This window comes from Syzygium oleosum, unplaced genomic scaffold, assembly GCF_021117445.2.
Source record: "Syzygium oleosum isolate NSW1041296 unplaced genomic scaffold, Sole_v2.1 Sole_v2.02, whole genome shotgun sequence".
NCBI lineage: Eukaryota > Viridiplantae > Streptophyta > Magnoliopsida > Myrtales > Myrtaceae > Syzygium > Syzygium oleosum.
Genome location: NW_026607486.1, coordinates 17,962,528 through 17,990,440, shown reverse-complemented (window position 1 = coordinate 17,990,440; position 27,913 = coordinate 17,962,528). Strand labels below are relative to the sequence as shown.

At 43.4% G+C, this 27,913-nt stretch overlaps 7 protein-coding genes and 1 long non-coding RNA gene across 20 annotated transcripts; 5 read left to right on the top strand and 3 right to left on the bottom strand.

Moving 5' to 3' along the window:
- Positions 1-1,594: 1,594 nt before the first annotated feature.
- LOC130137511 (uncharacterized) lies at positions 1,595-2,532 on the top strand. 2 transcript variants are annotated; one of them, XR_008815934.1, is made up of 2 exons: positions 1,595-1,859; positions 2,407-2,532. XR_008815934.1 is itself a non-coding variant. In XM_056308973.1 (2 exons), exons 1-2 carry the CDS (start codon positions 1,646-1,648, stop codon positions 2,236-2,238), a joined length of 264 nt encoding a protein of 87 aa, XP_056164948.1. In that variant the 5' UTR covers positions 1,595-1,645; the 3' UTR covers positions 2,239-2,337. The 2 variants fall into 2 exon arrangements, 1 of the variants encoding a protein (XP_056164948.1); XM_056308973.1 differs by lacking the exon at positions 2,407-2,532 and adding an exon at positions 2,189-2,337.
- Positions 2,533-8,758: 6,226 nt separating this feature from the next.
- Positions 8,759-10,607, top strand: LOC115671781 (uncharacterized). Its single transcript, XM_030593423.2, has 2 exons — positions 8,759-9,571; positions 9,761-10,607. Exons 1-2 carry the CDS (start codon positions 8,891-8,893, stop codon positions 10,403-10,405), a joined length of 1,326 nt encoding a protein of 441 aa, XP_030449283.1. The 5' UTR covers positions 8,759-8,890; the 3' UTR covers positions 10,406-10,607.
- Positions 9,519-9,854, bottom strand: LOC130137368 (uncharacterized). Its single transcript, XR_008815818.1, has 2 exons — positions 9,712-9,854; positions 9,519-9,601 (listed from the first exon to the last, which is right to left on the bottom strand). It is a non-coding gene; the product is annotated as an uncharacterized LOC130137368 (long non-coding RNA).
- Positions 10,608-12,075: 1,468 nt separating the features above from the next.
- Positions 12,076-15,206, top strand: LOC115678150 (uncharacterized). Of its 6 annotated transcripts, none has more exons than XM_030601837.2 (8): positions 12,076-12,235; positions 12,691-12,814; positions 12,932-13,053; positions 13,480-13,615; positions 13,714-13,772; positions 13,853-14,051; positions 14,242-14,355; positions 14,758-15,206. In XM_030601837.2, exons 2-7 carry the CDS (start codon positions 12,754-12,756, stop codon positions 14,349-14,351), a joined length of 687 nt encoding a protein of 228 aa, XP_030457697.1. In that variant the 5' UTR covers positions 12,076-12,235; positions 12,691-12,753; the 3' UTR covers positions 14,352-14,355; positions 14,758-15,206. The 6 variants fall into 6 exon arrangements, with proteins under 6 accessions (XP_030457697.1, XP_056164282.1, XP_056164284.1 ...); XM_056308307.1 differs by having other exon boundaries at positions 12,514-12,814; XM_056308308.1 differs by lacking the exon at positions 12,076-12,235 and adding an exon at positions 12,279-12,512.
- A 680-nt stretch (positions 15,207-15,886) lies between these two features.
- On the top strand, positions 15,887-17,277 carry LOC115691971 (glutathione transferase GST 23-like). The gene is made up of 2 exons (XM_030618757.2): positions 15,887-16,452; positions 16,775-17,277. Exons 1-2 carry the CDS (start codon positions 16,141-16,143, stop codon positions 17,135-17,137), a joined length of 675 nt encoding a protein of 224 aa, XP_030474617.1. The 5' UTR covers positions 15,887-16,140; the 3' UTR covers positions 17,138-17,277.
- A 135-nt stretch (positions 17,278-17,412) lies between these two features.
- Positions 17,413-19,256, top strand: LOC130134421 (glutathione transferase GST 23-like). The gene is made up of 2 exons (XM_030618820.2): positions 17,413-18,474; positions 18,759-19,256. Exons 1-2 carry the CDS (start codon positions 18,163-18,165, stop codon positions 19,119-19,121), a joined length of 675 nt encoding a protein of 224 aa, XP_030474680.1. The 5' UTR covers positions 17,413-18,162; the 3' UTR covers positions 19,122-19,256.
- A 1,855-nt stretch (positions 19,257-21,111) lies between these two features.
- On the bottom strand, positions 21,112-23,900 carry LOC115691757 (protein-S-isoprenylcysteine O-methyltransferase A). 7 transcript variants are annotated; one of them, XM_056308301.1, is made up of 6 exons: positions 23,654-23,863; positions 23,381-23,559; positions 22,894-22,924; positions 22,606-22,684; positions 21,851-22,485; positions 21,112-21,300 (listed from the first exon to the last, which is right to left on the bottom strand). In XM_056308301.1, the coding sequence occupies exons 2-5, from the start codon at positions 23,464-23,466 to the stop codon at positions 21,899-21,901; spliced, it is 783 nt and encodes a 260-aa protein (XP_056164276.1). In that variant the 5' UTR covers positions 23,467-23,559; positions 23,654-23,863; the 3' UTR covers positions 21,112-21,300; positions 21,851-21,898. The 7 variants fall into 7 exon arrangements, with proteins under 7 accessions (XP_056164276.1, XP_056164275.1, XP_056164274.1 ...); XM_056308300.1 differs by lacking the exon at positions 21,112-21,300 and adding an exon at positions 21,447-21,666; XM_056308303.1 differs by lacking the exon at positions 21,112-21,300 and having other exon boundaries at positions 22,165-22,281; positions 22,376-22,485; positions 23,654-23,900.
- Positions 23,901-25,004: 1,104 nt separating this feature from the next.
- On the bottom strand, positions 25,005-27,913 carry LOC115692179 (uncharacterized). Its single transcript, XM_030618981.2, has 2 exons — positions 27,414-27,913; positions 25,005-25,466 (listed from the first exon to the last, which is right to left on the bottom strand). The coding sequence occupies exons 1-2, from the start codon at positions 27,825-27,827 to the stop codon at positions 25,296-25,298; spliced, it is 585 nt and encodes a 194-aa protein (XP_030474841.1). The 5' UTR covers positions 27,828-27,913; the 3' UTR covers positions 25,005-25,295.

Below are 27,913 nucleotides of genomic sequence, written 5' to 3'. Positions count from 1 at the left end.
TCTCCTGATTCCGAGAATTGATGATCCTCGTATTCCTTGACTTGCACCTGTGATCCGTATTATCCTGCACTTAGACGTTGTTTCGACCATGGAGATTGCTAAGGCGCAAAAAAAAATCATTCTCTTTTCCGGTCCAATTTTTAGCCAGATATTTCTATTCCCTAAACTAGTTTCTGAGCAAAAAGTAGCGTTTGATAATAATACAAAATTTCTGTTCTCGAAATATAAATTCGTTTGATAAGCTATTATTAAATTTATGTTCTAGATGATGGACAGCGGGTGGGCAAGTGGCAGGGGCTGGCCATTGGACGGCAGTGGATGGTGGCTGGCGGGCAGGCAGCAAGGGCGAGGGCAAGCAATAAAACAGGAGTTGTTATTTCTATTTTAATTCCAGAAATAGAAAAGTAGAAAAAAAATAACTTCTCATTTTTGTTAAAAAAACCTTATTTCTAGCCTAAAAATTTGTCTTCGAAATAAAAAAAATAAAATTGCGTTGCCAAACAGATACCATTCCAAGCATATTCTTGATAATGGAAAAATTAAAAAAAAACATGATGATTATTATTCGTACGCTAAGCATTCACCAAGATGTCGTCTTTGCAAGCTGTGAGGCTGTAGCTAGGTGTGTCGACGGGCCAGCTCGGTTCAGATTCCCAAAGATACACGACCTGACATGGACATGAAAGTAGGGGTGTGCATGGTCCGGGTGGGCGGTTCCCACCCCGAAACCGTGGACCGCCCGCTACAGGACCGGTTCCAAAAATTGGAACCGAGAACCGCCCGTCGGTTCCATGGACCCGCCCGAGAACCGGACCGGACCGGCGGTCCGGTTCTCGGGCGGGTCCATGGAACCGGTCTCAACAAGTTTTTCTAGACAAATAAAAAAAAAAAATCTGTGGACCAACATCGGATCAACAGAACAAAAGGAAAAGAACATAATTTTTCATACAATTCCTACACTATGATCGATTATATTAACCACGTCATCCATAAATCAAGTGGGTACCCATTAATTATTGAGAAAAATGACCAAGGTATCCCAACTACACAAGAGCTTCAGACATGATAACAAATTTTCTTCTTCTTTTTTAATTTTTTTTGGTCAGATTTTTTAATTAAAAATTTAAAAATAAAATATATTATTATTATATTACCGGTCCGGTCCGGGTGGGCGGGTGGGCGGTTCCACACCGGGAACCGGGAACCGGCCCAAACAGTACCGGTTCCAAAAAATTGGAACCGGGAACCGGACCGGTTCCCTTGGGAACCACCGGTTCCGGTCCGGTTCCGGGCGGTTCCGGGCGGTCCGGGCGGGTCCCGGTTCTTTTGCACACCCCTACATGAAAGGCGCGGAGAACTAGGTGTAGTAGATGTAATTAGGGAAGGTTTTCATTAATAGCTCAAAACATATTTGCCAATAAAGTATATATTTTAAATAGAAAATGTTAAAATTCAATAAATTCCAAAACAATATTGGATAAGATTATAAAATAATAGGAAAAAAAAAACGTCAAATATCATGGCAAGAAATCCGTTGGGCACAGGCGCGAGTGCCATTCTCCACCTGCCGGAGGTTTTCTTCTTTTTAAATAGGACAAGATCGCCGGCGCCGCTCACGCTCCCTCTCCCTTGCTGCTCTCAAGCCATGCCGTCGGACTCAACGGCGAGGATGAGCGCCGGTGGCGAATGCTCGGCTCCGGTCGCTCCGCCGGCGGCGAAGAAGGTGGAGCACCGGATGGAGATGTTCGGCGACGTGAGGATCGACAACTACTACTGGCTCTGCGACGACTCCCGCTCCAATCCCGATATCCTCTCCCACCTCCGCCAGGAGAATGCCTACACCGATTCGGTGATGGCCGGTGAGTTGGCCTTTTGCTCTGTCGATTGTCCTTGTAGACGTCACGCTAAGACTGCAGTGCCGTTCGTGTAAAAGGTTCGAGTCAGTAGATTGACGAAGTCGGACTGAAAATGGGTTATGGTGTTGTAAGGTATGGAATTTGGTCGCTCGCTTGTAATGGAGAGTGATGAGTTACGATTCAGCGTGTAGTGGAAACTTGGTTTGATGTACTTAATGATTTGTAAAGTGAGCATTTTTTTGCCTGCCTGGTGTTCATTTCTGTGTTTCTCTGGTATTGAAAATGTGGTTAGGTCTGGGAATATGTAGGTTCGAGATGAAATTATGCCTCAGGGAATGATCTTGGGATGATTCAAACGGAGAGAAGAAGCCACTTTGGATGAGATGTATGGAAAGCTGGCTCGAGACTTGAGAATATGGTTATAGGCATGTGCGATTTTAAGAAGTGCTAACATGTGGAAGTTAGAGACTTAGTGCTCAACGAAGTTCCTGAGCAGAATTGTCCGGTCAAGAGGCAAATTCTCTTCTTTCTGTCTCAAATAAAGAGTCAGGAAGCTAGAGTCTGGAGCCTTTATCTGAAGATTTACATGGCTAGTAAGGACGATAGGCTTCTAATATCCCAGTCATCCTATTTCTTTCTTCAGGCATGGTCTGCAGTCTTAACTTTTGTACTGAGTTCTGATATATTCTACTTATTCAGCACTTGTAAAATTTCTAAATGAAGAAAGTTTTTTTGGTTTTCAAGGCATTTTACATGTTCTTGAGACATAAATGATTGCAAAGTCTTGGAAATTAATAAGTAAAAGGGTTAATACCACCAAAAACCCCAAACTGGTACATGTGTGATAATTTTACCCCGAACTTTTTTTTTTACCACCAAAAACCCCAAACTGGTACACATGTGACAATTTTACCCCGAACATACCCCAAAAAACCCCAAACTGGTACACTTGTGACAATTTTACCCTGAACATACCACAAAAAATCCCAAACTGGTACACATGTGACAATTTTACCCTGAACTAAAATTTTAATATTATTTTTTCGAATTTTTATTAATTTTTTTGTTTTTTCTTTTCTTTTTTTTTCTTTCATCTTCAACCTCTGGCCGGTCGCCGGACCGGCGACTGGCCAGAGGCGGAAGTCGGCGAGGTCGGCCCCGCTAGCTGTTGGCGAGGGCCTCCCTCGCCGTCGTCGGGCGAGGGCGACCCTCGCCTGAGTTGGGCGAGGGCTGCCCTTGCCGCATTTGGCAAGGACAACCCTCGCCTGCGTCAGGCGAGGGCTACCCTCGCCGGCGTCGGCGAGGCCGGCCCTTGCACAGGCGGGCGAGGGCTGACCCTCGCTCGGCCAGCGAGGGCGGCCCTCGCTCGGCGCGGCGAGGCGACCCTCGCTTTGAGTCGGGCGAGGGCCGCCCTCGCCAAATCCGGCGAGGGCAGCCCTCGCCTAAGTCGGGCGAGGGCGACCTTCGCCAGATCTGGCGAGGGCGGCCCTCACCGGCGTCGAGCGAGAGCTGTCCTCGCCTGCCCAGGTGAGGGAGACCCTCGCCTGACGCCGGCAAGGGCCAACCTCGCCTAGGCGTGCGAGGACAGCCCTCGCCCGACGCCGGCGAGGTCGAGCCTCGCCTCGCCTGCCCAGGCGAGGGCGACCCTCGCCTGACGCCGGCAAGGGCCAACCTCGCCTAGGCGTGCGAGGACAGCCCTCGCCCGACGCCGCCGAGGTCGAGCCTCGCCATCGGCCGGCGGGGCCGACCTCGCCGGCTTCCGCCTCTGGCGGTCGCCGGTCCGCCGACCGGCCAGAGGTCGAAGATGAAGAAAAATAAAATAAAATAAAAAATAAAAAATTCGAAAAAATAAAAAATAATATTAAAAAATTATTAGTTCAGGATAAAATTGTCACAGGTGTACCAGTTTGAGATTTTTCGTGATCAAAAAAATAGTTAGGTTAAATTTGTCACGGGTTTACCAGTTTGGAGTAAAATTGTCACAGGTGTACTAGTTTGGAGTTTTTGGTAGTAAAAAAAAAGTTTGGGGTAAAATTGTCACAGGTGTACCAGTTTGGGGTTTTTGGTGGTAAAAAAAAAGTTCGGGGTAAAATTATCACACACGTACCAGTTTAGGGTTTTTGGTGGTATTAACCCTAAGTAAAAATAAGTGAATAAGAGAGTGGGCGTGCTCAGCATGCAGAGAAAATATTGGGTGGTACCAGACCGCCAAATCAGCTTGGTCCTTGACCACTCACGAGGTGCCACATGGTCCACGTGGCGGGGGTGGGGCCGGCGGGCTAGGATGCGTTTTTTCCACAAAAAATTAATATTTTTCCCCCTTAACCCTGCACACCTCCTCCTCCCCTCTCTCCCTTCATTAATGGCGGCCTCCTCCTTTTCTCTCCTTCTCTATCCTTCTCGGCGCTCATCCTATCTTTTCACAAAGCCCCACATTCTCTCTCTGTTTTTTCAAAAATCGCTCCCGCCTGAGAGCAACCCGCCGGTCCCGACCTCCGCTGTCGCCTTCGTCTGCCCGCCCGCTGGTCCCGACCTCCGCCGTCACCTCCGCCCGCCCAAGAGCAGTTGGGTCCCGAGCTCTGACCATCGTCGCCTCCCTTATTTTTTCTCGTCTTTTTTGTTGTCTGGGTTTCTAGATTTTTGAGTTGTTTATGTTTTTAATGTTGTTTGGTTTGCAATGCAGATTACTCATAACTTCGGCGTCATCTTCCTCGTTCCTCTGTCACTCGCTGTTCTGCCTGCCGGTCCGAGAAACCTGCCCGCCCGCTGGTCTCGACCTCCTCCGTCACCTCTGCCCGCCCAAGAGCAGCTGGGTCCCGAGCTCTGACCGCTGTCACCTCCCTTATTTTTTCTCGTCTTTTTTGTTGTCTGGGTTTCCAGATTTTTGAGTTGTTTATGGTTTTTAATGTTGTTTGGTTTGCAATGTAGATTTCTCGTAACTTCGGCATCGTTTTCCTCGTTCCCCTGTCATTCGCTGTTCCGCCCGCCGGTCCAAGAAACCTGCCCGCCTGCCGGTCCAGACCTCCTCCGTCGCCTCCGCCCGCCCAAGAGCAGCTGGGTCCCAAGCTCTGACCGCCGTCGCCTCCCTTATTTTTTCTCGTCTTTTTTGTTGTTTGGGTGTCCAGATTTTTGAGTTGTTTATGATTTTTAATGTTGTTTGGTTTGCAATGCAGATTTCTCATAGCTCTAATAGACCGGTGGCCGGTCGGCATCCACGTCAGCACCGATAGCCAGTCGGCGTCCACGTCAGCAAAATCCGGCCAAAATTGACCGGAAGGACTGAATTGGCACAAAGACAAAAGGTTTAAAACTGAATTGACACAAATACAAAATGTTTAGGACTAAATTGGCACCAAAAAAAGGTTTAGGACTGAATTCGCACTAATGCAAAAGGTTTAAGACTGAATTGATACCAAAAAAAGGTTTAGAACTAAATTGACATCAATACAAAAGGTTTAGGACTTTTTTGATACTTTTCCCTTTCTCAACATAAACCACTTTATTATCATGTTGCAAAAAGCTTGTGTTTATTCAGACACTCGAGTGAACTTGGGAAAGCTTTTCCCGAGGATTTCCATGTTCCCGCTTAGGTAATGAGCTCCTACACTCTCATAATACACAAGTTGAACAATACAACAGACGACCATCCGATCCACTCTCATTGTTTTAATTGATCCCTCACTTATTCAGAAAATTGGTAATTCTCGTACCTAATTCTACAATCTCTAAGTTGCAACTGAGCCCCGGTGTTTAAGGGGCAAAACTCTTTCAGCCGGTCCCTAGCAGCAAATAAGCATGAAAAGCAATCGTCCTGTGATAGAGCTCCATTGCAAGCCGCATGGCCGTAGCAACCTTGGCCCGAGTACATGTCATGGCTGTAGTAACTATAGCCGTGATATTGCGTTTCGTCCACCAAATCTTGAAGAACGCTCTCCACCCGTGTGCCGTAGGTGTCTCCCCATTGGTACCTAATTCCATTACATATCTTGTACACCAACCAAAGATCCGGATCGCCTTTCACATCGGTGCGAATACAAAAGAACCAAACGGCCAGACATATGATCCTCCAGGAAACAGCCATGGATCGATGTCTCTCCCTACTTCTTTTTGCTCTTCGGCGTCTTTGTTATGATGGGTAGGATTAACCAGGCTGATAAGCTAGAGCTAATATAAAGATGTTGTTCATGCAAACTGTCGTTGCTTCCCATGAATATTTGCTTCAAAGTTATCAGTGTCTGAGCTGCGTCTGTCCTAGTAGGTATCAAGTAAACCTAGGTTCTGGATGAGCAATTTTTGTCACCTTGCTTTAAGTGCATATTCTGTGGAGCAAGGATGCCTATCGTTCGCGCTGGAGGAATCTGCACCGTCCCGTTTTGTTGTTTACGGTGAAATAATTCAATGGGTCGGACAAACCTATGTTACCCTTCTCGTACTTGCAGACAACTAAATGCGCAAGACCAAGCTTCATCACGCCTCTTCCGAATTTTATTGTCGTATCGTTCATTTTTTCAAGGGAGGGGTGCGATAATGTTGTCGTCTTTGGCCATTTTGGACCCTTCTGTACATTTCAAAGACTCACCTAAAGAAAGGAAAAAAAGGAGTGGGCAATTCATCAAGAGCAGGTTCTTTTCCATCCCTAATTGAATGGATTATTTCAATCGTTCCTTTGATTGACGAGTTATAAACAAGAATATTATGCAAATTTGTTTTTAGTTTAAGTTTTTATATAGGTGACTTATATAATTATAACCCATCAATCAGAGACTTAATTGGAGGAACGAAGGACAATATAACCTTTTGCGCTGAATGCAAGCTAGTTCCTTTGGATTAATGTGATTTTAAATCTTCAAGTACTGATATGTTATATATACGTTATATGAAATTAAAGATATCAACGTTAGTTCGCCTCTAAGTAAAGAGGTTCCTAGTTCTAGTATTGTAGGTTCCCATATCATTTGTGTATGGGATTTGACTGACTCCTTTTATTTGACTGACTCCTTTTATTTATTAGTTTTAAAATTGGATTTTCTAACACGTACTAGAGCCGGGAAATGAGGTAGTGTTAAAAATCCCTAGACTCGCCCACCGTATCCATTGTATTAACCGTTGGATTTTCGCCACACGTGCCCATCCAACATCCAATCAAAATATAACTTCTCTCTCTATGCTCATCGCATGCCATCGTCTCTGATTTCTCTCCCCTATACCCCGCGCCATCGATGAGGTCCATATAGTGATTGAGGCGAGAAGCGCGGTCCTCGGATCTCAGGCTCGGCCATACTTGATCCAATCCCTAGATTACATATATAGAACTCGCATGACCATACCCTCACTGAAATCCCCCAATTACCCTCGATCCGTGGTTGTCAGGGTAAAACGACGGTAGTGGGTGAGTTTTTCAAGGTCCACGATCTCCGCCAACCTCGGGCGAAAGGTTTGCGACAGCGCTAGCCGAGGCACTGTTTCTTGAACGTTTACATGCCCACCCCAATCGGAAAAGGATCTTAAGAGATGGTCCACAAAAACGCATGTTGAATTGGAGTGGATGGCTGCTATCTCTCAATTCGCACGCCGAAAACGCAAATGATGGTCAAGCCGTGATGATGTAGACGAGCCGTGTCGAATTCGTGCATATCAAAGCTCGGGATTCGTCCGCAATCCCACCCCGTCCTTTGGCACTCTTCCCAATAACTCTCTCCCACTTACATTACTTTTCCCCACTCGTGTTCGTGGCCACAAACCGAGCTTCCAATTCATGGACAGTGCTGTGGGCTCATCCATTCGAGTGCATTCCCCATCTTAGAGCGACTCCAAAGTGCAAATCTCACGTGGGGCTCCAACAATTTCAGCATTAGTCCGTGTCGCTATTATTACATCATGTGTCACTTCCGAAGAATATCTCACCAGCACGTAACAATATTATCAATTTAATTTTAAATTTTTATGTGGAATTTTGATATACGTATTGCGGTCAATTTTCACCCGAAATCATTGACGTGACGGTTTAGTCATCTTTGATCGTTCTACGTGACACACCGTTGCATCAACGGTTTCTAGTGTAAATGAACCTGAAGGATTATATTGGAATATCGCGCAAATATTTAGAACTAAATCGGCGAAATTGTAAAGTTTAAGACTAAATTAGCATCTATATGATAGGTTTAATGCAATAATTGGTTTAAAATACGACAAACATACACGAGTACGAAGTTGATGGCATTTGGTATGATGCATGTGATCCTGCCTAACCATACGTGTCTTGTTCCAAAATGCCTATACGGCATTTGTCACACCCGTTGGAATCGTCCCCCAAAGAAATATCCTAGGCACGCCAAAGTGCAAATGGAACTGGCTAATTTTAAAGTAGGGAGGCAATCATGTCATCCCTCTTTTGAGATGTTGGCACATCGTACACATATGCATTTTGGACGGCCCTAGGGATAAATAAAGGTTAGTCATGCAAAACCATTTGATAATTTAATCTCGCAATAATTGATAAATCACTCTAATTTAGATTGACTAATTTATTTTTCCTGTATCTTGAGATTAACAGTGCTTGCAGAATAATTCCCGTTCTATCAACCACGGTATAAATTCAATGTGGTATTTTACGCAATTGGAATATCAACTATATGTCAACACAAATATATCCCCTCTATCAACATTCATATCAGTAATAACCATATGACATTTGATCAAATTATCAGTGAACTGAAAGCAGTTACAAAAATAAAGTAAAAAATATGTACACACGTTACTCGCTATCATAACCCTTTGAATATTATTTTACAAACTTCTCATCTCTGATAAGGATTCAATTATAGTTTTTTTTCTGAGGGATAAGGATAAATTTTATTCCGATTACCAAAACTAGCCTTGAAGACTTATTAAGTAAATTTTCTCTAATCATTCCGATCCAAATCTCAACAAACTCCAGGTCACGAGAGAACCTTATCTCCTCCAGCACACTCTCTCTTCTTCTACGGCCAAAGTAATCTTAAACTCCATCATCATCTCTCTACCAAATCCCGACAATGCCCTCTACACCGCCACCGCAATCTCTCCCTCCTCCGGCCGCCGCCGCCGCCGCCGGCCTCCAAGCCCTCCTCGACGCCGCGCGGCCCTTCCTGCGCGGGGAGCTCGAGGTCGTCGACCCGCGCCTCCCCTCCCTTGTGGCCACGCTCCGCTCGGTCGGCGCCGGGGAGTGCTGGCACAAGCACGGCAGCTTCCTCGAGCACCTGGTCGACATCTACCGCATCCTCCGTCTCTGGCGGGCCCCCGACGCCGTCTGCCTCTGCGGCCTCTTCCACTCCGCCTACTCCAACTCCTACGTCAACCTGGCCATCTTCGATCCCGACACCGGCCGCGAGGTCGTCCGCGGCCACGTCGGAGATGCCGCCGAGCGCCTCATCCACCTCTTCTGTATCGTCCCGAGGCAGGCGCTTATCCACGACGACCTGCTCTTCCGCTACGACGACTCGGAGCTCGTCGAGCACCTGAAGCTCTCGGAGATGTCCCTGCGGAATGCCAAGGAGAAGGGGGTATTCAAAGGCGACGAGGCGTGGCGGAAGAAGGTCCAGTCGCTGTTGCCCGCCGAGGGGATAAGGGTGAAGCACATAAAGACCGGAGAGGACGTGCTCGTTTCGAGGAGGGTGATAGCGATTTTCTTGATGATGACCATGGCCGATTTCAGCGACCAGCTCTTCGGATTTCAGGTAACGGATGTTGCCTCATGGTACTCGGATCTGTTATTCATTACTATTGCTGTTAATTTGGTCTGGTATGTTAGAAATATTACAACTATAAACAAAAGAGTCAATCGTTTATATTTGAGTTTCTCTCTGTGAATTCTCACCTCGTTCGAGTCTTGTGGTGGTGAGAAATTGACACGGTTCACTTCTCAGGACATGCTGTTCGAGAACAGCGACGGACGGTTGGAATTCACTGGGAACAATTTCTGGGCATTGTGGCCCGGGACCGTGAAGCCCGGGCTCTGGATGAACTCGATATCCAGGATGGGCGCGGTCTACATGCTGGTAGTGAGAGAGGAGGAGATCTTCATGCTCGAGAAGAAGAAGAGCAAACGCAACGCCGGCCCCGAGCCGCCGTCGGAAGAGCGGGACGAGGACATAGAGCTCGTGGTGCCGCCGGTGTTCGAGTCCTGCACGCGGGTGCTCGGCGCGAGCGACCAGATCGAGGCGAGGGACAAGTACTGGGAAGCGGTGTGCGAGGTGAGCGAGCTGGGAGGAGGAGCCGAGCATTACGACGCGGCGGAACGGAGGCTGAGGGAAAGCATCGAGAAGAACCCGTTCGTCGGGGAGCCGAGGGTGGTGCTGGGGCAGCTGTGCCTGGGGAAAGGGCGGTACGAGGAGGCGGAGAAGGAGGCCGAGGCCGGGCTGAGGCTGCTGATGGAGTGGGGGAGTCCGTGGGACAAGAGGACGTCCTGGGAAGGGTGGGTGGCATGGGCGAGGGTCTTGCTCATGAAGGCCAGGGAGAGGTCTTGGCCTAACACTTCATGGGGGATTACCAACTTGGGGCTTGTGAGGTGAACAGAAGGAATATGCATAGTTCATGTCTTTGTTCACATTCTGTATGCATCATAGCCTTGCTCTCTCAATCTTCACCTTCGGCTGTTCACTACTGTTTAGTGCTGCTAATTGGAATTAGACATGTCAAAATGGGTCATGAACTCATTTCTTATTCCATATTTGATGGGTTCAGTTATTATATGGGTCAGTTATATCTACTAAATGTGTTTGAAAATGTCATGCCCAAAATAATATACGTGCTAAATGGGTTTACAACTTATTTAGACCAACACACATCTATAATTCTCTCTCTCTCTTTCAGTCGATATCGCGGTCGCTCACTTTGCGCTCTCACCATGGTTTGGATATGAATTTTCCTAGATTTGGTTAAATATGAATGTATTTTAGCAATATGGATGAGATTGAATATGGGTCACGAATTTGTATTGCATGGAAATAGATCAAATTTGGGTTGGACCATTTTCGACCCGACATAAACCCAATTCGACTCACCTGTTTGACGGGTTTAATTGTAACAAGCCTTGTCACATGAAAGAACCGGATTTTGGATCCTCTTCTATTAGAGCCGATAAGTGCATTATATCATGCAACAAAAATATCTTGTGGACTAAAATATCCATCAAACTCTTAAGTACGTGTCAATGCAAATTCCGAAATCCTAGTTCTCTCAATCTCTTGTAGCAACCCGATCCGTTCCGTAAGAACATGTGATGCGTTGCAGTCCATTCATGTTCCCTCTGCGGTCCGAGAAGGTAACAATCTGGGCCATTCCATGTGAGCCTAACAACTAAAAAGAGTTTCTTGAGTAACCACACAAAACGTTGACCACTTTACAGTGCGTAACTTTATGAATCGCTCAACATCTACGGTATTCATCTTCTTTTAATGAGTAAGTTGCGCCTTTCTATTGCAAACTTGAAACGAGGGATAGACCCCATGCAGCTCAAAAGTCGGTGATGGCATTCCCTAGGCAAAGATATATGTCCCCTATCAAGAGAAGAGAACACAGTGATGGGTATATGTACGTACCATATCGAGTGCTACTGTGTTTGGAGTGAATAATGCATGCAATTTTCACTTTTGTATAAACCTTGCGGTTCTCAGAACTCAGAATTCAACTTTTAGTGAGCGAGAAGAATTTCGATCATTCAAAATTTGCCAACATTGATATATTGAATCGTATGTGATATTTCAGAACCAAAAAAGCAAAAAAATAGTATGTGATATTATTTCATAATTTCTTGGAATTTAGTATATGCTCTTTCTGTTTTGTTTTTTCAAAATTTGGAGCGATAATTAGAAGGAGAAATAATAATTAGATTTTGTGATGGGTGTCACTAATTTTCCTAGTGTTGAAAATTATAAGTTAGAGTACTCAAATGAACTCAAAACTGCTCTTTCGTTAAAAAAAAGAAAAGAAAATTAGGGTCCGTTTGATTCGGCATTTGTAAGGTTTGATTCGGCATTTGTAAGGGCTTTCGACTTCCTAACCCCCAAGGAAAATCAATAAAATTTTGCTAGTGTTCGGGTCCCGGGCTACTTTGAGCTTTTAACATTTTCTAAAATATCAATTAATGAAATTTGCCCAATTACCTTTTCACCCTCAAAAAGCTATCAAAATTCCAATTCTGCCGCTTTTAAAAAAAAATGAAACCCTGCACGCTAAGCGTGCCTCCTCTTTTGCTTCGCTCTCCCTCGCTGTGACTGCTCGTTCGGCTCTGAGTGTTGTTGTCTGGTCTGTGCTCTCCCGACTGCTCTGTGTGTTTGCCCTCTCCGATCGATCGCTCGCTCGCTCTCTTGCTCGCCTTCAATCCTCGCATCTCTCCGCAGGTTCCTCTCTCTCTCTCTCTCTCGCTCTCATATTCTTGTCTGTAATGTTTGCCAAATTGGAGTGGCGCGTGCTTAATCCAGGACTGTGGTTTCCTTGCTGTGCTGATCATGTATGGCCTCGTTGTGGTATTTCTGTTTTTCTGCAATTTTTCCTCTGCTGCTTTCCATGACGTTTGAGGATTGTAATCCTTGTTGACCTTGGTTGTAATCCTCTGCTGCTTTCCTTGACGTTTGGGCTTGGTTGCAATTGTTCCCATACCGATCTCTGAGCTGAGAAGTTGGTACTTTGAATAAACCCTTTTTTGCATTGTGAAGTTGCTATACGTGAGATCCACAATCTGGGTTTTCAAGCTCTGTCTAAAGGCACGTGGGTCGAACCGATTCCGTCCGAACTGACCGACCCGGTATATGTACCCGACACTTGCTCATCAGAAACCCCTCTTCTTCTTCTACAGAAGTTCGTGAGTAACAGACTCAGAGAATCTGAAGCTGACGACCCCTCGACAATTAACCGCGAAATGTTTGGAATTTCTTATGGCGAGCTCTTCCTCTTGATCGGAGCAACCGCCGCCCTTATCGGTCTCTCTCTCTCTTCTCTCTTACACATCCATATGCGCGCAAGGCTTCTACGTTCATCCTTCTCCATTTGTGTCGGTGATGTGATGAGTCGAGTTTTCATTGGTGACCCGTTGACAGGACCCAAGGACCTTCCGTTCGTAGCTAGAACCGCGGGCCAGTTGGCTGGTCGAGCCATCGGGTACGTTCAATTAGCCCGGGGGCAGTTCGATTCCGTCATGCAGCAGACTCAAGCCCGTCAGGTTGTTCCTTTTCCTCGTTGATATGATTGTGTCTGCTTGCATTTCAGTGAAATTTTGTATCAACTAATGGTTCGATAAATAGCCGTTCAGTTTTTCTCATTGGCAATATAGTCCTTGGGAGGTTTGATAAGGTAGAGACTGTCAATCGAAGTGTTGATGAAGATTTGGAGTAGAGTGGCAATGTACATTGTGCGAAAGACTAGGAGTTCTGTTGATGTGAGCAGTGCACGGTAGAGTTATGGAATTTGAATTGAGGCGTCTGGTTTAGCATCGAGCACATAAACTGGAACTTGTGAAAAATAGCTACATTGCTGAAAAAAAACAGCATTTTGGAAGATGTCTGGATTGTCATTTTTATCGAATAGTTGGGCTGTCACTTAGGCTTGGATGGTTTTCACACGCTTACAACTTTACTTGGACATTCAGGTGCACAAGGAGCTACAGGACACGATAGCCCAGTTGGAAGCCATACGCCATGAAATCAGAAGCATATCTTTCATGAATCCTGGCCCGTTAACTCGAAGGCTGGTGGATGATCCGAATAACACCTCTGCTGGCAGCGGTAATTGTTGATGATTGTTTGCTGAAAGCTGGTTGCTATATAGCCTATAACTATAACGCATCTCTGATTCCTCATGTTTTCTCTCTTTTGGTATATAGGTGACAAATTGCCTGAAGCACCTACCGAAGGAGATACACAGATGACTAACTTCACGAAGGTTTTGTCTGGCAATATTATTGTTTTCATCTCTTAAGATCGCAGAGTTGAATTTACTCTGACACATTAAACTTTTGGTAGGATTGCGGTAGCACTGGATCCGACCTAACTAATATGCATAGCCAGGCAATCACATATGCAAAGTTAGCTGAATCACCGGCCATTAGGTCTGGTTCACCACAAAGCAGTACTGAGGCAGACAGACTTGATGATGAATCTGGCTCTCCTACCATCTTACCCGTGTCAGCTGAAACTGCCGGTTTATTGCCAAATCGGAAAGGTAACACATCTCTCAGGTTCTATCATTGTATGATTTTCTTTGGCCTTTGTCAAGGGTTTGGTCATTGAGTTTTTGACTGGCCTCCTGGATAAATTGAAGACTTGTTCTACTCAAGAAAAAATTATTGGAGTTGTTCTGGTTGTATGCTGTTTAAATTGTGTCCAATAAGTGGATCTCTGATATTTGGCAGACGATGTAAAAGGATCTGACATTGTGTTAGAGGCTATGTTGGAGGCAGAGGTGGCTCGCAATGCCAAAGAATTTTTCTCTCAACCCCAGAATCAAATAAAATATGAGTGAGAAGGTATTTATTCAGGTCTGCTGTTGCTCTTAGTTTCTTGAGGAGGACGATTTATTACTCATACTGATTCTCTGATTCTTGGGTGGATTTTGTTCAATTCATGCTGCTCATATACTCACTTCGGCTTTGCATCCTGCATGCACCTCTTAATTCCACAAATTACATAATAATAGGGTGATAATTAGTATGCCTGTGCACTTGCATATAATATATATAGAACTTAAGTATTGGTTGGTGATGAGAAGGGACTTTGTCATATCAAATCTTCGAAGTTTTGAGTGGAGGATAAATGTTAGCATTTTTTACCTTGAACATTTCCACGTATGGTCATATCTGCGGTTAGTATTCAGTTTTTCTGCGTCACTCTTGTATGATGGTTGAAATTGATTTGCCCTTCCTTCCCAGTACCCAAAATTTTGACATCCTTTGACATGCTGAGCCCAAGCAAGGTCTAGCATCATGCTGTGGACAAAGTAGAAGGATAGTTTTCGTGGCCTGTGGGCGAAGAATTCATATATTCAGGGAGCATCGTCGTCTCCCTCTCTCTCTCAGAAATGTGGTTCTCACATGGGGTGGAGTGTGGAACACTTGAGAGTGCCCTTTACACCTCTTGGTTGCCTACCTGTCCATGTCTGGAGGTTCTCAAGGCTAAACATTCTGCAAGAGCAACGATATGGACCAAAGAATGAAGAATTCAATTCCACCATGTTTTTGTGATATCGCAGCTCGGGGGAAAGAAAGGAATCTACGAAGGACATGAATCATTTGTTTCTTTCCTCCATGTGTATATACTACTTTCTAAAGCTTTTACCCCATTCTTCATTTACGGCAGTTCTCATTTCATTTCTCTCCTACATGTAGTTACTGTAATGAGATTGCAGAAACTTCGAATCAATTTATTCCCTTTGCAGCTGCACTTTGAAGGCAGACGTATGGGATATTGATGCTCAGTGCCATTTGAAAACTAAGATCAGACATAAGACAACCTGACCACCATGATTGCTTTAAGCTATTGGGAAAGTAAAATGGAATAGAGCGGCCAAGATTTTGCTGCAAAACATCTTTGTATGCCCTTTTTCCCCCATTTTCCGTCAGCCAAGTTTTAAAAAAAAAACCGAACTTTTGATAATAGGATGAAATATCCTGACTTTTGAAACGATCCGACATGAAGCATTGAAAATCATCACATATTGAAGGGTGAAGAAGATTAGTCCAGATCACGAAGGCCGAACCCTGCCTCTCTATTTTCTTCTGAAATGTGAAGCGCGTAAGTCCTAATCCAGAGGAATAAGAAACATGTGGTATTGATTTTGCTTATGTGTCCGTATTGTCTTTTAGCTCTTACCGATGTGTCTATCTTTTCACGTTAGCGTCATTAGCCACGTCAGATGTCACATTAGTTTGCATGGACTGGACTGAAAAATTAATGGTGGATTTGTGGATTTTGTGGGAATACGGCCTTTTTTGGGCTCTATCAATTCGTCCAAGTAAATGAATACAAATGGGTCTTCAAGTTCATAAATTATGATCTCACTGCAACATTTCTGGATAAACTCAAGGTCACATCAATCTAATGTCAAGGCCTCGGGAAAGATGGTGACAAATGAACACAGCTACACATCCATGTGGTCCCCATGCAGCAGACAATCAGGAAATTAAGGGAATCGTCGCAAGAGCAGGTAAGACCAAGAATAAGCTTCTGCCAAAGATGACTCGAGTGCAAGAAGGCTTGTTTTGTTAAAGGGTCACTTCAAAGGTTGAGGTGAATCATTTGATCAGACCAACGATATGGCAGAGGAGGTGAAACTGTTCAGGACATGGTCGAGCCCGTATGCTTTGAGGATCGTTTGGGCACTGCAGCTCAAGGGCGTTCAATACGAAACCGTCCTGGAAGATGTCTTCGAAAAAAGCGAACTTGTTCGTCGGTATAACCCGGTTCATAAGAAGGTACCGGTGCTTCTCCACGATGGAAGACCGATCGCGGAGTCCCTGATAATTCTCGAGTACATCGATGAGACATGGAAGCAACACCCGCTTCTCCCGCAGGATCCTTATGCGAGGGCCATGGCGCGATTCTGGGCCCAATTCGGCGACGACAAGGTAACTGATCAGATGTCGTTTAGCGTTTGTTTCTGTTATGCACCCTGCACATGGATAAATGTTGATCGCAAAGAAAGAGTTACGTCCATTGACTTCATCAGATCATGTGGTTTTAGAGAAGTCGGAGACAATGTTACACGCAGTATTCAGCACATGAGCTTGAAAAGTCTATTAGAAACTACTCACCAAAATAATGTATATTCGAAACTAAACTGACCCAAGTTCTGATTACATGTTTCTTTAAGATTTTAGATGAAAAAGAACACCACAATGGCGTATCTATTTTGTAATCTGTTTGTTGGTGGGGGAGGGAATTTTGCAGGTTATAAAATCAGTATTGACTGCTTTTCTAAGTGAAGGCAAAGAGCAAGAAGCAGCTCTTGCAGAGGCAAGTGAGCACCTGCAGAAGCTGGAAGAAGAGCTTATAGGGAAAAAATTCTTCGGCGGAGACAACATTGGATATGTGGACATCGCACTTGGATGGTTGGCCAATCTAATCAGGGTCTTTGAGGAGATATTAAGCCTCAAAGTGGTAGATTGTGAGAGGTTTCCACTTCTATTTGCATGGTTAAAGGAATTCTCAGATGCTCCAGTAATCAAAGATTGCTGGCCACCCCATGACAAGCTCATCTCCAAGTTTATTGCTCTTCGTCAACTGCATCACGAGAAATCGTCGTCGACTTGACCTATTTCCTTTTGTTGGAGGTTGTTAAGACTCGTGTTACAGTCAATTTTCGTCTTCATATTCCAGAATGATATGCTGTGCTTGCTTACTGATCTTTTGAATCAGTTTTCCCTTCGACTATGAAAGAGTTTGCTATCCCAGATGGTCTGTTTCTATAAATACAATGAGTTTGCCCTGAGTGCATGCTAGAGACAAAATTGCTTTGAATTCAGTGAACAATGGAATAATTGCTAGTTTAGGACAGGAAACAATCGAACAGTTCAAAGCGTAACTAACGAAGCCATTACTAGCACATGGCTATTGGCTAATTGTTCATCCCGAGCCGTGTCGTATACATAAACATACAGAATAGTGTACTCACCAGAAAGTGGAAAATGGCATCACATTGAGCTTTCTAGGAGGTGATGACAATAGCTTGAAAATTGAAATAACGCATCGACAGCAAATTATGGAACTTGATTTAGTGATCCATAGGTCCAACATGATAACCTTGCCACATAGTACCGTAGGAATAAGTAAGAAAACCAAGAGAGAACTGAGCTTTCACGGGTATTTCGAATATAAGTTTATGGGTTTTTCTTGTATTTCGGCCTTTTCCGGCTCTGTCAATCTATCCAAGTAAATGAGTACAAAATGGGTCTTCAAGTTCATCAATTATGATCTTTTTGCAGCATTTTTTGATAAATTCAAGGTAACCTCGATCTAATATCAAGGCATCCAGATGATCGTAAGAAAACAAAGCTAGTGGAAATGGCACGTCAGGTACACCTATCAGAATCCGAACGAACGAGTTGATTCAAATGCCGGCTTCTCCAATAATAAAGATATCAAAGATTCACGTCTGTTCCATCCGGCTGGGGCTAGATGGAGACATCCATGTAATTCCCACGCAGGTAATCAGGAAAAAAGAAACAGAGAATCTTCGCATGACCAGGTAAGCCGAAGATGACTTCAGCACAAGAAGGCCTGTTTTGTTAAAGGGTCCCTTCAAAGGTTGAAGTGAATCTTATGATCAAACCAACGACATGGCAGAGGAGGTGAAACTGTTCGAGACATGGTCGAGCCCATTCGCTTTGAGGGTCGTTTGGGCACTGCATCTCAAAGGCATTCAATACGAATCCGTCCTGGAAGATCTCTCCAACAAAAGTGACCTTCTTTTACAGTATAACCCGGTTCATAAGAAGGTACCAGTGCTTCTCCACAACGGTAGACCGATCTCAGAGTCCCTGATAATTCTTGAGCACATCGACGAGACATGGAAGCAACACCCGCTTCTCCCACAGGATCCTTATGCGAGGGCCATGGCGCGATTTTGGGCCAAATTTGGTGATGACAAGGTTCTTGATCATGCGCCATGTAGATTTGTTTCTCTTAAGCACCTTTTACACAAATAAATGTTGATCACAAGAAAGAGTCAGTGTCTATTGATTTTCATCATATTATGTGCTTTTAGAGAAGGCAGAGACAATATTACTCAGTATTTATCATATGAGCTTTGAAAACTCTATTTGAAACTACTCACCAAAATAATGTATATTCGAAACGAAACTGACCTAGGGATTATTTAAGATTTGGATGCACACATAACATCCATTTTTGGGTTGGGGGGTGAATTTTGCAGGTTGTGCCATCAATGTGGACTGCTTTTATAAGTGAAGGCAAAAAGCAAGAAGCAGCTCTTGCAGATGCAACTGAGCACCTGCAGAAGCTGGAGGAACAGCTCAGAGGGAAGAAATTCTTCAGCGGAGACAACATCGGATATCTGGATATCGCACTTGGATGGTTGGCCAATCTACTTGGGGTCTTTGACGAGATATCCAGCCTCAAAGCGGTTGATGGTGAGAGGTTTCCGCTTCTATCTGCATGGTTCAAAGAGTTCTCAGATGCTCCAGTAATCAAAGATTGTCGGCCACCCCATGACAAGCTCATCTCCGGGTTCATTGCTCTTTGTCAATATTTTCGCGCAAAATCGTCATCGACTTGACATGTTTTCTTTTGTCAAAGGGTGTTAAGGCTCATGCAACTGTCAATTTCATCTTCATATTCCAGAATAATATGCTGCACTTTTTTACTAATCTTTTGAATCAGTTTTCCCCTCAACGATGAAATAGTTTGCTATCACAGATGATATGTTTCCATACAGAATAGTTTTCCCTTGAGTGCATGCTAGAGATAAAATTGGTTTGAATTGAGTGAACAGTGGAATATTTACTAGTTTAGGACAGAAAACAATCGAACAGTTCACAGTTTAATTCACAAAGGCAGTAGCACATGGCTACTAGCTAGTTGTTCATCTTGAGCTGTCATGTGTACAGACATATACCATGGTGCACCAACCAAAATGTGTAAAATGCCATCACATTGAGCTTTTTAAGAAGTGACGACAATAGATTGAATATCGAAATAATGCCTCGAAAGTAAATTATAGAACTTGATTTAGTGATTAATAGGTCAAACATGATAAGCTTGCCACATAGTTCCTTCTTCCTCCAAATAAGCAATAAAACCAAGAGAAAACAGAAACAACTATGCAAATATTGTAGAGTCAACTGACATCATTTAACAGCAACAAAATCTTGTTACAGAAGATTTCATCTTGGAACTTAGAACATGTACAACTCCACCATTCCATCACCTTCACAACTGAGGGTTGAAAAGGTCAATCATGCAGAAAAACCATTTGGATAAGTCAATACAAAGCATATTGTAAATGCAACACAACCACTGCAATTGGGACAACTGTCTGCAAGCTGTGTAACTATATATCTCTACCACTATTTGATCAAATAAGGCGGATACATTTATAGTCTTGAACGTAGTTCTCTGAGACCCAGAGGATTCAGCTATGAAACTGTAAATAAGGAATCTTCTCAGACTAACTTCAGATCTGAAAGCAAGGCAAGACATTTCAACAATGACATCTGAAAGGAGATGGCAAAGAGGATTGTTAGGTTATAAAAGAATCAGATTCTAGCATCTAAGCTCTTGCAGAGGCAAGTGAGCACCTGCAGAAGCTGGAAGAAGAGCTTAGGGGGAAGATTTTCTTTGCCGGAGACAACATCAGATATCTGGACATTGCAGTTGGATGGTTAGCCAATCTAAATAGAGTCTTTGAGGAGATATGCAGCTTCAAAGTGATTGATGGTGAGAGGTTTCCACTTCTATATGCATGGTTGGAGGAGTTCTCACATGCTCCAGTAATCAAAGGTCGTTGGCCAACCTATGACAAGCTCAACTCCAAGTTCATTGCTCTTCGCCAAGCATATTGCGTGAAATCATCCTCGACTTGATCTATTTTCTTTTGTTGGAGGGTGTTAAGACTTGTTTTAATGTCAATTTTCATCTTCATATTGCCAAATGATATGCTGCGCTTACTCGCTGATCTGTTGAATCAGTTTGCCCTTCAACTATGATTTAGTTTGCTAGCCCAGATGATTGATATGTATCTATATAGAGAGTAGTGTGACCTGAGCGCATGCTAGAGACACGTAAAGAATTATTTTAGGATGTTCCTTGTGCCATAAACACAAAGGCATAGAATGGAGTTATTGGGTGATTATTGCATTGCACATGTTTGCATCCGAGCATTGTGTCTCCAAATGCCAAGCAACTCTATCAAAGTGGTTAGCTTTGCACTTCTATATGCATGGTTGAATGAGTTCTCAGGTGCTCCAGTAATCAAAGATTGTTGGCCACCTCATGACAAGCTAATCCCCAAGTTCATAGCTCTTCGTCAAGTGCATCGTGCAAAATCATCATTGACTTGACCTGTTTTCTTTTGTTATAGGGTGTTAAGGCTCGTGTTCCTGTCAATTTCCATCTTCATATTCCAGAATGATATGCTACGGTTGCTTACTGATCTTTTGAATCAGTTTTCCCTTCCAACATGAAATAGTTTGCTATCACAGATACATGCAGAATAGCTTGCCCTGAGTGCATGCTAGAGAAAAAATTGTATGAATTCTGTTTGCTAGTTTAGGAAACAACCGAACAGTTCAAAATGTAATTCACAAAGCCACTAGCGATGACCACAGGCTAGTTGTTCATCTTGAGCTGTGTTATATATAAAAACACCGAGTAGTGTACTGACGCAAAAAATGTACAGTGGCATCACTTCGAGCTTTCTAAGAAGTGACGACAACAGCTTGAAATTCAAATCACACCTCGAAAGCAAAAAATGAAACTTAATTTAGTGATTAGTAGGTCACACATGATAACCTAGCCAAATAGTTTCTACTTCCTCCAAATAAGAGACAAAACCAAGACAAAACAGAATGACTACTATGGGAATATTGTAGAGTCAACGGACATCATTGAACAGCAACAAAATCTTATAACAGAAGATTCAATTTTGGAACTCAGAACATGTACAACTCCACCATCCCACCACCAAGGGATGAAAAGCTCAATTATGCAGCAAAACCATGTTGATAAGTCAATATAAAGCATGTTCTAAATGCAACACAACCATAACATAAGAGAGACCTAAGGACAAGCACGATGAGCCATCTTGTAGCAAGTTGTCAAGTCTGCACAAAACTTTCACATGCTGAGCAAAAATGATTTCACAATTTGTAAAATTGTGCTTTACAACTGATAAATAGTCCAATCTGTAGCTGAAGAGCTCAAAGAGATTCATCTACAAATAGAAGTCTCGACATAGTCCAATCCAATTTAATTTACTATATAGAGGCCTCCACTAGGCAATATTACCTGAATCTAGGATGCTACACTCTTTCCTGAGACCTTCAGATGTAGAACTCACTTCACAAATGGGACCCCAGAAGGGACAGTTTGGGCATATTCCTCATACTCTCGCCCGAAGAATTGTCTTAGGAAAAACTCTTCATATGGTATCCGTGTCGCAAAGAAATGCCAAACAACTGCTGCGAAAGCAAATGTTGACACGGGATTGCACAGCATTATCTGAGTCCCGACTGACCAGATGAAAAATCCGCAATATCCAGGATGACGGATGAATCGATATATTCCGTGAGTTATCAACTTGTGATGATCCTCATGATAGATTTTGATCAAATGCGTGAACGCCCGCCCAGCAGTTATAATCGCCATCTTCCTGATGATTTCCCCAACTACAATCATGGCTAAGCCGAAATTGCTGATCCACCAGCATTCTTTCAAAGCTGGAAATAAAGAAACTTCAAGAAGATACTCCACCAGCGAAAAGAACATTGCAAGAAGATAATTTCGGCTGACCAAGAGGGATTTAAGAGTTACATTCGATCTTCCATGAAAGGCAACTGCGAGGATATACTCAGACCCATGAAAGAAGATGATCGACAAGAGCAATTGGGACAACTGTCTGCAAGCTGTGTAACTAAATATCTCTGCCATTATTTGATCAAAAAGGGCCCATCAAGTTATAGTCTTGAATGTAATCCTCTGAGACCCAGAGGATTCAGCTATCAAACTGTAGGATTAGGAAACTTCTCAGGATAAGTTCAGACCTGAAAATGATGCCAGGCTGAACCTCAAAACTGAATAACAGCATCCAAGATCCTCCGAAAGACATTTCAACAATGACATCTGAAAGGAGATGGGAAAAACGAGTGTTAGGTTATAAAAATCTGATTCTAGCATCTAATAGTACTTCTATGTTTATGGCACTAAGACATCCAAATAACTCTTTCCTTTTTTTAATCGGATATCGACAAAACCCAAGTTCTTTTGAAAGAGTTGCTTGGCATTTGGAGACACACCGCTTGGATGCAAACATTTACAGTGCAACACATCACCTGATAACTCCACTTTATTCGGCGATCGTATCTGTCTAGCAATTCAAATTTTTAAAAATAGCATTATCTCCCACAAAAGTTTTCTAGGTATGCCACTTAACATGGAAAGATACAAGCTCCCTTATAACAGGTATATAAAATTGGCTAGCTCATAGAAAAAGAAAATAGACTGCAAAAGTAATCTCCCTTAGTAGACAAAACGTAACCTTAATATGGATCCACACTTTTCACCGCGCTCCAAGCGGGCATAAAACAATCATTCTCCGGCGTAACAAACCAACAGCACGCTAGGCCAAATCCAAGCACCAGCACCGCGAATTAAAATCAATCACTATAATTAGCGATGCTGCAATAGAAACTAGGACGAAAACCGTCCAACAACATATGGAGTTTGAGCTTTAATTATTCAAACACATAGCCACGGCAGCATCTAAAGACGACCCGGTGATTCCAACCTCTTCAATGTAAAAAATACATTAAAATTTACCGATTTAAAGCAATGCATCCAAACTCGCCGAGATCAAAAGCACAGCCAGGCAGATTTTCAGTCAAATTCAGCAACCAGCGGGTCATAACTACGCGAATCAAGTTCGTCTCGACAGTCGGAGAAGATTAGCATCAGGAAATCACACCCCCCCCTCACCCAGAACGACAATCAAGCCATACCTAAAAGAGAAACGACGGTACGAATCAAGCAATAAACAAAGCATACGCAACCAGCTCGTTGAAGCAAAATTAGAGCGAAAAGCAGGGGCCTTACCAGCGAAAGTGAGGAATTTGACATGACCAGAGGTCGAAGACGCCCGAAAAGGAGCGAACTTCAACAACGGATGCACCCCCCCAAGAAACCTTCCACGACTCCAAGAAAGACTGATGGAGGTTCCCAGCTGCAGTGGAAGAGGAAGAATTTGAGGCTGCAGAGTGCAGAGAGAGAAGATGGAAGGGGTGGCGACGGTAGACGTCGCAGAAGAGACCGGAACGACCGGTAGCAGGTTAAGGATGTTCTCAAGACTCACATGAGTAAAAGTGCGGCATGGTTTGAGTTTCTTTTATTATTTTCTCCTCTTTTTTATTTTTGGGTTCTGTAATTATGGAAAAAAGTAGTCATGCGACGGATTTCCCTACCTGCTGGCTTAAGAACAAAAGGCACAAATGATTCTTTCAAACCACACGATTGAATCATGAATTGACTTAAATGAATTGGAAAAGGGATTATCAATTTTTGTAATCTTATAGCCAAAAAAATGGGATGTTAGTCGTTATTTTTCTATTTATTTATGGTTTTTTTATCCTTAAATATGGTACAAAAGAAAAACAACACCCGAAATAAATTGCGAGCGAGGCCAATAACCAATGACGATGCATCGATGGTTAGATAGAGACATTAGAGTCGAGAATGTGGAAGACTAACGAGTGCAATAAGAGAGAGAGATAGAGATATTTTAAGAAATTGGTGTAGGATTAAGACGTGGTCTATGACTGAGTGAGACGAATAGCAATTTACGACTTTTCCGATTTCGTGTTTAGCGTGGAATCAATAGTTCTAAAATAAGAACAAAGATCCTACTTGATATCCATGTCATGAACTGAGAATTAGATCAGTTTAACTAAGAATTAAACTTATCAAATTATATTCCGAGGTGAATCGACTCGTTGGCACGTCTCTAAAAGTGATCAATGTACCCACGATGTTGATCGAGTTTCATTGCAGTTCTTCTTCAGCTTTTTACCCATTCGGAGGGCTTCATATGCAACTTTATTGATTCAATTCATTGTTTCATTTGCATAATTCTGCCCGTGTTTTGTGATGCTCGTTCGTTGATTATACTTTCAACAAATCATTGGTTACTAATTCTTTGATACCAAAAAATACAAATTACTTTAAAAAGTTATGCTATTCTAGAAAATTACTTTCAAACTAGCCAAACCAATTTGTTGTCTTAGGCTGAATTTAGTCTGATCCGATGGTAGATAATGTTTCATTGAAATTCGACGATCCAAGATTCTCGAGGACACTTACTCAACCACGGAAAAGAATTGATGATCTTCTTTACCATAGTTCAAGCCGCGCAAAATGCAAAGTCGTCCTCAACTTCTGTCCACTTTACATGTTTTGTCAAACAACACATTGCATGCCACATTCTCAGAATAAGTATTGAAGCACATACCCAAAAGATCTCATGAAAATGGACTACAACACATGAGCAGCATGAGGAATGATGATATGCAGATTGCACCAATTCCAAAACTCGAGGACTAACTCTGCCGGAAAAAGTTTCTAAACTTAAGAGGCAACACAGAACTCGGCCTCGGCTAACCTTTGAATCTAAAATGCTCCCAACTCCAGAGACTGTCTATTATGAATGAGCAGGTTATAGCAGAACTATGCAGAGCGATTCAAATCACAGGGTGGTCGTATCAACTATGGCTTCCAGTATTTTCTTCTCTAATTCAGACTGATCAACCCAGATGGAGCTTTTCCGGCGCAACAGCTCACGGGCCTCTTTCGTCTTATCTTCCCTCGATTTCTCTTTCATCCTCCAGTTCTCAAGTTTCTCAGCCCTTTCTTTCATCTGCATTCAAGTCATTTGGGAAAGGACATCATGATCTGAGTTCCTACCAAAAGGGGAAAAAACGAGGAAGAAAGGAAATAGATTTGGTTCTTAAGAAAAGAACAAGCACATTATTAACTGCACTACAACCTCACAAGCACCAGAAACATTGTGTGGTAGAAAGAGCTCGACCACTGCTAAACTTCTTGAGAAGCACAAAAAGAAGAAGCACAGCCATGTCCTAGACTAAACTACCATAACTGAGAATTTACTTTGATGAACATACACAATCCACTAATGCATAGTCTAATGCGGTAAATGAAGTGACATGACACAGTTTAAACAAAATAACTTACCCTTCTTACCCGACACTATGGTTAACTGCAAGTTCACCAACATTTCTTAAGCCTCATCCATGTACCCTATAACCATATTATCAGTGTACCCAAAAAGAAATATCCATGTCGTTGTCATTTCTCCTTGCCATGATGGTGGGATGGGCCCCACACATATCAACTGAACTAATACTAGGATACGATCCAAAGTAATACATGTTCAACAGGAATCCGTTGGAAAATCACAACGAGCTTCATGTCCGATGCATGTTGATCCTTGCAACAAGAGAACATAAGTAGGGAAAGCATGGGAAATGGAATCGCAATACTAAGGAAGGAAGCAGCCTTCTTCAAGCATACAAAGGTTGCCAATCAAAGATCGGACTTTGGATTAAAAGTTTGAAGAATCTGCTGTCCCGCACTAGTGCAGAAGATTGGTATTTTTTCCTTCTTTCCCTTTCTATAAATAAAACAGACACACTAGCAGAAAAGGTTTTGCAGCAACTTATGAACAAAATTTAATCTGGGAATTAAACATTCAAGAAAGGCACTCCTTTTTTTTAGGTTGAACCCTCATCCATCAGGCCGTATGTGTGAACTCATGGGTCAGAAATTCTATCTCGTCTGACCTATAAGATCTGAAAGAAGCTGCGGAAAAGGTGCCAACATTCACCATGCCAACTAACTTACAGAACATAAAGGATCAAAGCCCAAACTCATCATTGCATATAAAAAATTACACCTAGGGGGATTGAACTGCAATTTCCCTACTGATAATATGCCTTTTGTAGTAGATGCTATTGACAGGGGTGCCTTTGCCTTCATAGCTTTGCTCTTTTCCTGCCCTGCCAAACTGTTTTTGGAGCAGTAAGACTTCCAAATAGGCAGGGTGACCACAACTTCTCAGCTTTGCTTATGGGTTTTGGTCCAAAAGGTTGTCTTAATACTTCAAAATCAAAGGAACATATGAATCGCTTTAAAATCTCGATATTTCTACCTTAGGAAAAGAGAATCGGTAAGCTAAATCAAGACAGCACACTCAAATTATAGACTGCCGAGGACTGATAATAATCCATGGTCCCAAAATGCCATCGACTAGGAAGATTGTGCAAGAAAACAAAGCCTTTTTAGCACTAATGTCGTTGCACTTCCCCATTCAGCTTTTTACAAAAAGTTAATCTTGTTTTCCACTTACACTGACACCCCCAGTTTTCTTGAAAATCTGTTAATTCACGTACTGGGCTTTGGTCAAATGTTAGCAGTTCATACTCTCCAAGGGCCACTATACAGTATATTTCGAAAAATCATTCAATTCCTCTCACCCCATCTTTTTCTTCTTAGTCCCGCTTTAAGCGAGGTTTGAATCCTCGAATCCTTTCTCTCCAAAATCACAAAAGCATATATGAAACTAGTTGACAAAGATCATTTTTTGAGCCAGTGATCACAACAAGGATATCATTTGCTTCATATTCCATTGTCAAGTGGCAGAAAACACTTCTCTGCATTCAGCACTTGCAAATCACACACCATGCTATTCATGACATACTCAGTCAAGCACCTACATGAACAAAGCATCTAGCTAAACAGTTTCATGAGCCATTCAACCAACAAAGAACCCAGAGAGAGGACTCACGAGCATCCGCCGAAACTCTTCCTCGGCGACCATCCTCTCCTCGGCCCTGACCTTCGCCTCGGCGGCCTTCACCCTGTTCCGCTCCTCCCTCGCAACCCTAATCGCCTCTCTCTTCGCCTCGTCCTTCCTCTGCTGCTCCAGCCTCATCACCTCCACCTCCCTGATGTACTCCTTCCTCAGCTCCTTCACCTGCTTCGCGTACTCCCTTCTCAGCCCCGCCAGCTTCGCCTCGGCCTCCTTCGGGTCCTTCGGCGTCTCCCAGCTCCCGACGTACGGGCTCGGGGACAGGAACTTGTGGTCCTGCGGCGGTTGCCGGTGGCCAGGGGCGGCGGGGGCGGTGGAGGAGCAGAAGCGGCGGAGGGAATTGACGGAGGAGGCGGCGGTCGCGCGGTGGACTGCGCGCTGCGTGGCCATCTGATCGAAGAATGACCGAGAGGAGAGATCGACGAAGGAGACAGATCGAGAGAGAGAAAGTGGAGTTGAAGAAATTTGATTGAATT

Excerpts from the sequence above, each read along its gene's own strand:
- LOC130137511 (XM_056308973.1), top strand. The coding sequence starts at position 1,646 with ATGCCGTCGGACTCAACGGCGAGGATGAGCGCCGGTGGCGAATGCTCG. Across the intron at positions 1,860-2,188 it reads CACCGATTCGGTGATGGCCG|GGAATGATCTTGGGATGATT; the intron begins GTGAGTTGGCCT and ends ATTATGCCTCAG.
- LOC115671781 (XM_030593423.2), top strand. The coding sequence starts at position 8,891 with ATGCCCTCTACACCGCCACCGCAATCTCTCCCTCCTCCGGCCGCCGCC. Across the intron at positions 9,572-9,760 it reads ACCAGCTCTTCGGATTTCAG|GACATGCTGTTCGAGAACAG; the intron begins GTAACGGATGTT and ends TTCACTTCTCAG.
- LOC115678150 (XM_030601837.2), top strand. The coding sequence starts at position 12,754 with ATGTTTGGAATTTCTTATGGCGAGCTCTTCCTCTTGATCGGAGCAACC. Across the intron at positions 12,815-12,931 it reads AGCAACCGCCGCCCTTATCG|GACCCAAGGACCTTCCGTTC; the intron begins GTCTCTCTCTCT and ends ACCCGTTGACAG. Across the intron at positions 13,616-13,713 it reads TAACACCTCTGCTGGCAGCG|GTGACAAATTGCCTGAAGCA; the intron begins GTAATTGTTGAT and ends TTTGGTATATAG.
- LOC115691971 (XM_030618757.2), top strand. The coding sequence starts at position 16,141 with ATGGCAGAGGAGGTGAAACTGTTCAGGACATGGTCGAGCCCGTATGCT. Across the intron at positions 16,453-16,774 it reads CCCAATTCGGCGACGACAAG|GTTATAAAATCAGTATTGAC; the intron begins GTAACTGATCAG and ends GGAATTTTGCAG.
- LOC130134421 (XM_030618820.2), top strand. The coding sequence starts at position 18,163 with ATGGCAGAGGAGGTGAAACTGTTCGAGACATGGTCGAGCCCATTCGCT. Across the intron at positions 18,475-18,758 it reads CCAAATTTGGTGATGACAAG|GTTGTGCCATCAATGTGGAC; the intron begins GTTCTTGATCAT and ends TGAATTTTGCAG.
- LOC115691757 (XM_056308301.1), bottom strand. The coding sequence starts at position 23,466 with ATGACCCGCTGGTTGCTGAATTTGACTGAAAATCTGCCTGGCTGTGCT. Across the intron at positions 22,685-22,893 it reads GAATAAAGTGGAGTTATCAG|ATGTCATTGTTGAAATGTCT; the intron begins GTGATGTGTTGC and ends ATCTCCTTTCAG. Across the intron at positions 22,486-22,605 it reads CAGCCTGGCATCATTTTCAG|AGATATTTAGTTACACAGCT; the intron begins GTCTGAACTTAT and ends AAATAATGGCAG.
- LOC115692179 (XM_030618981.2), bottom strand. The coding sequence starts at position 27,827 with ATGGCCACGCAGCGCGCAGTCCACCGCGCGACCGCCGCCTCCTCCGTC. Across the intron at positions 25,467-27,413 it reads AAGAGTTTCGGCGGATGCTC|ATGAAAGAAAGGGCTGAGAA; the intron begins GTGAGTCCTCTC and ends ACTTGAATGCAG.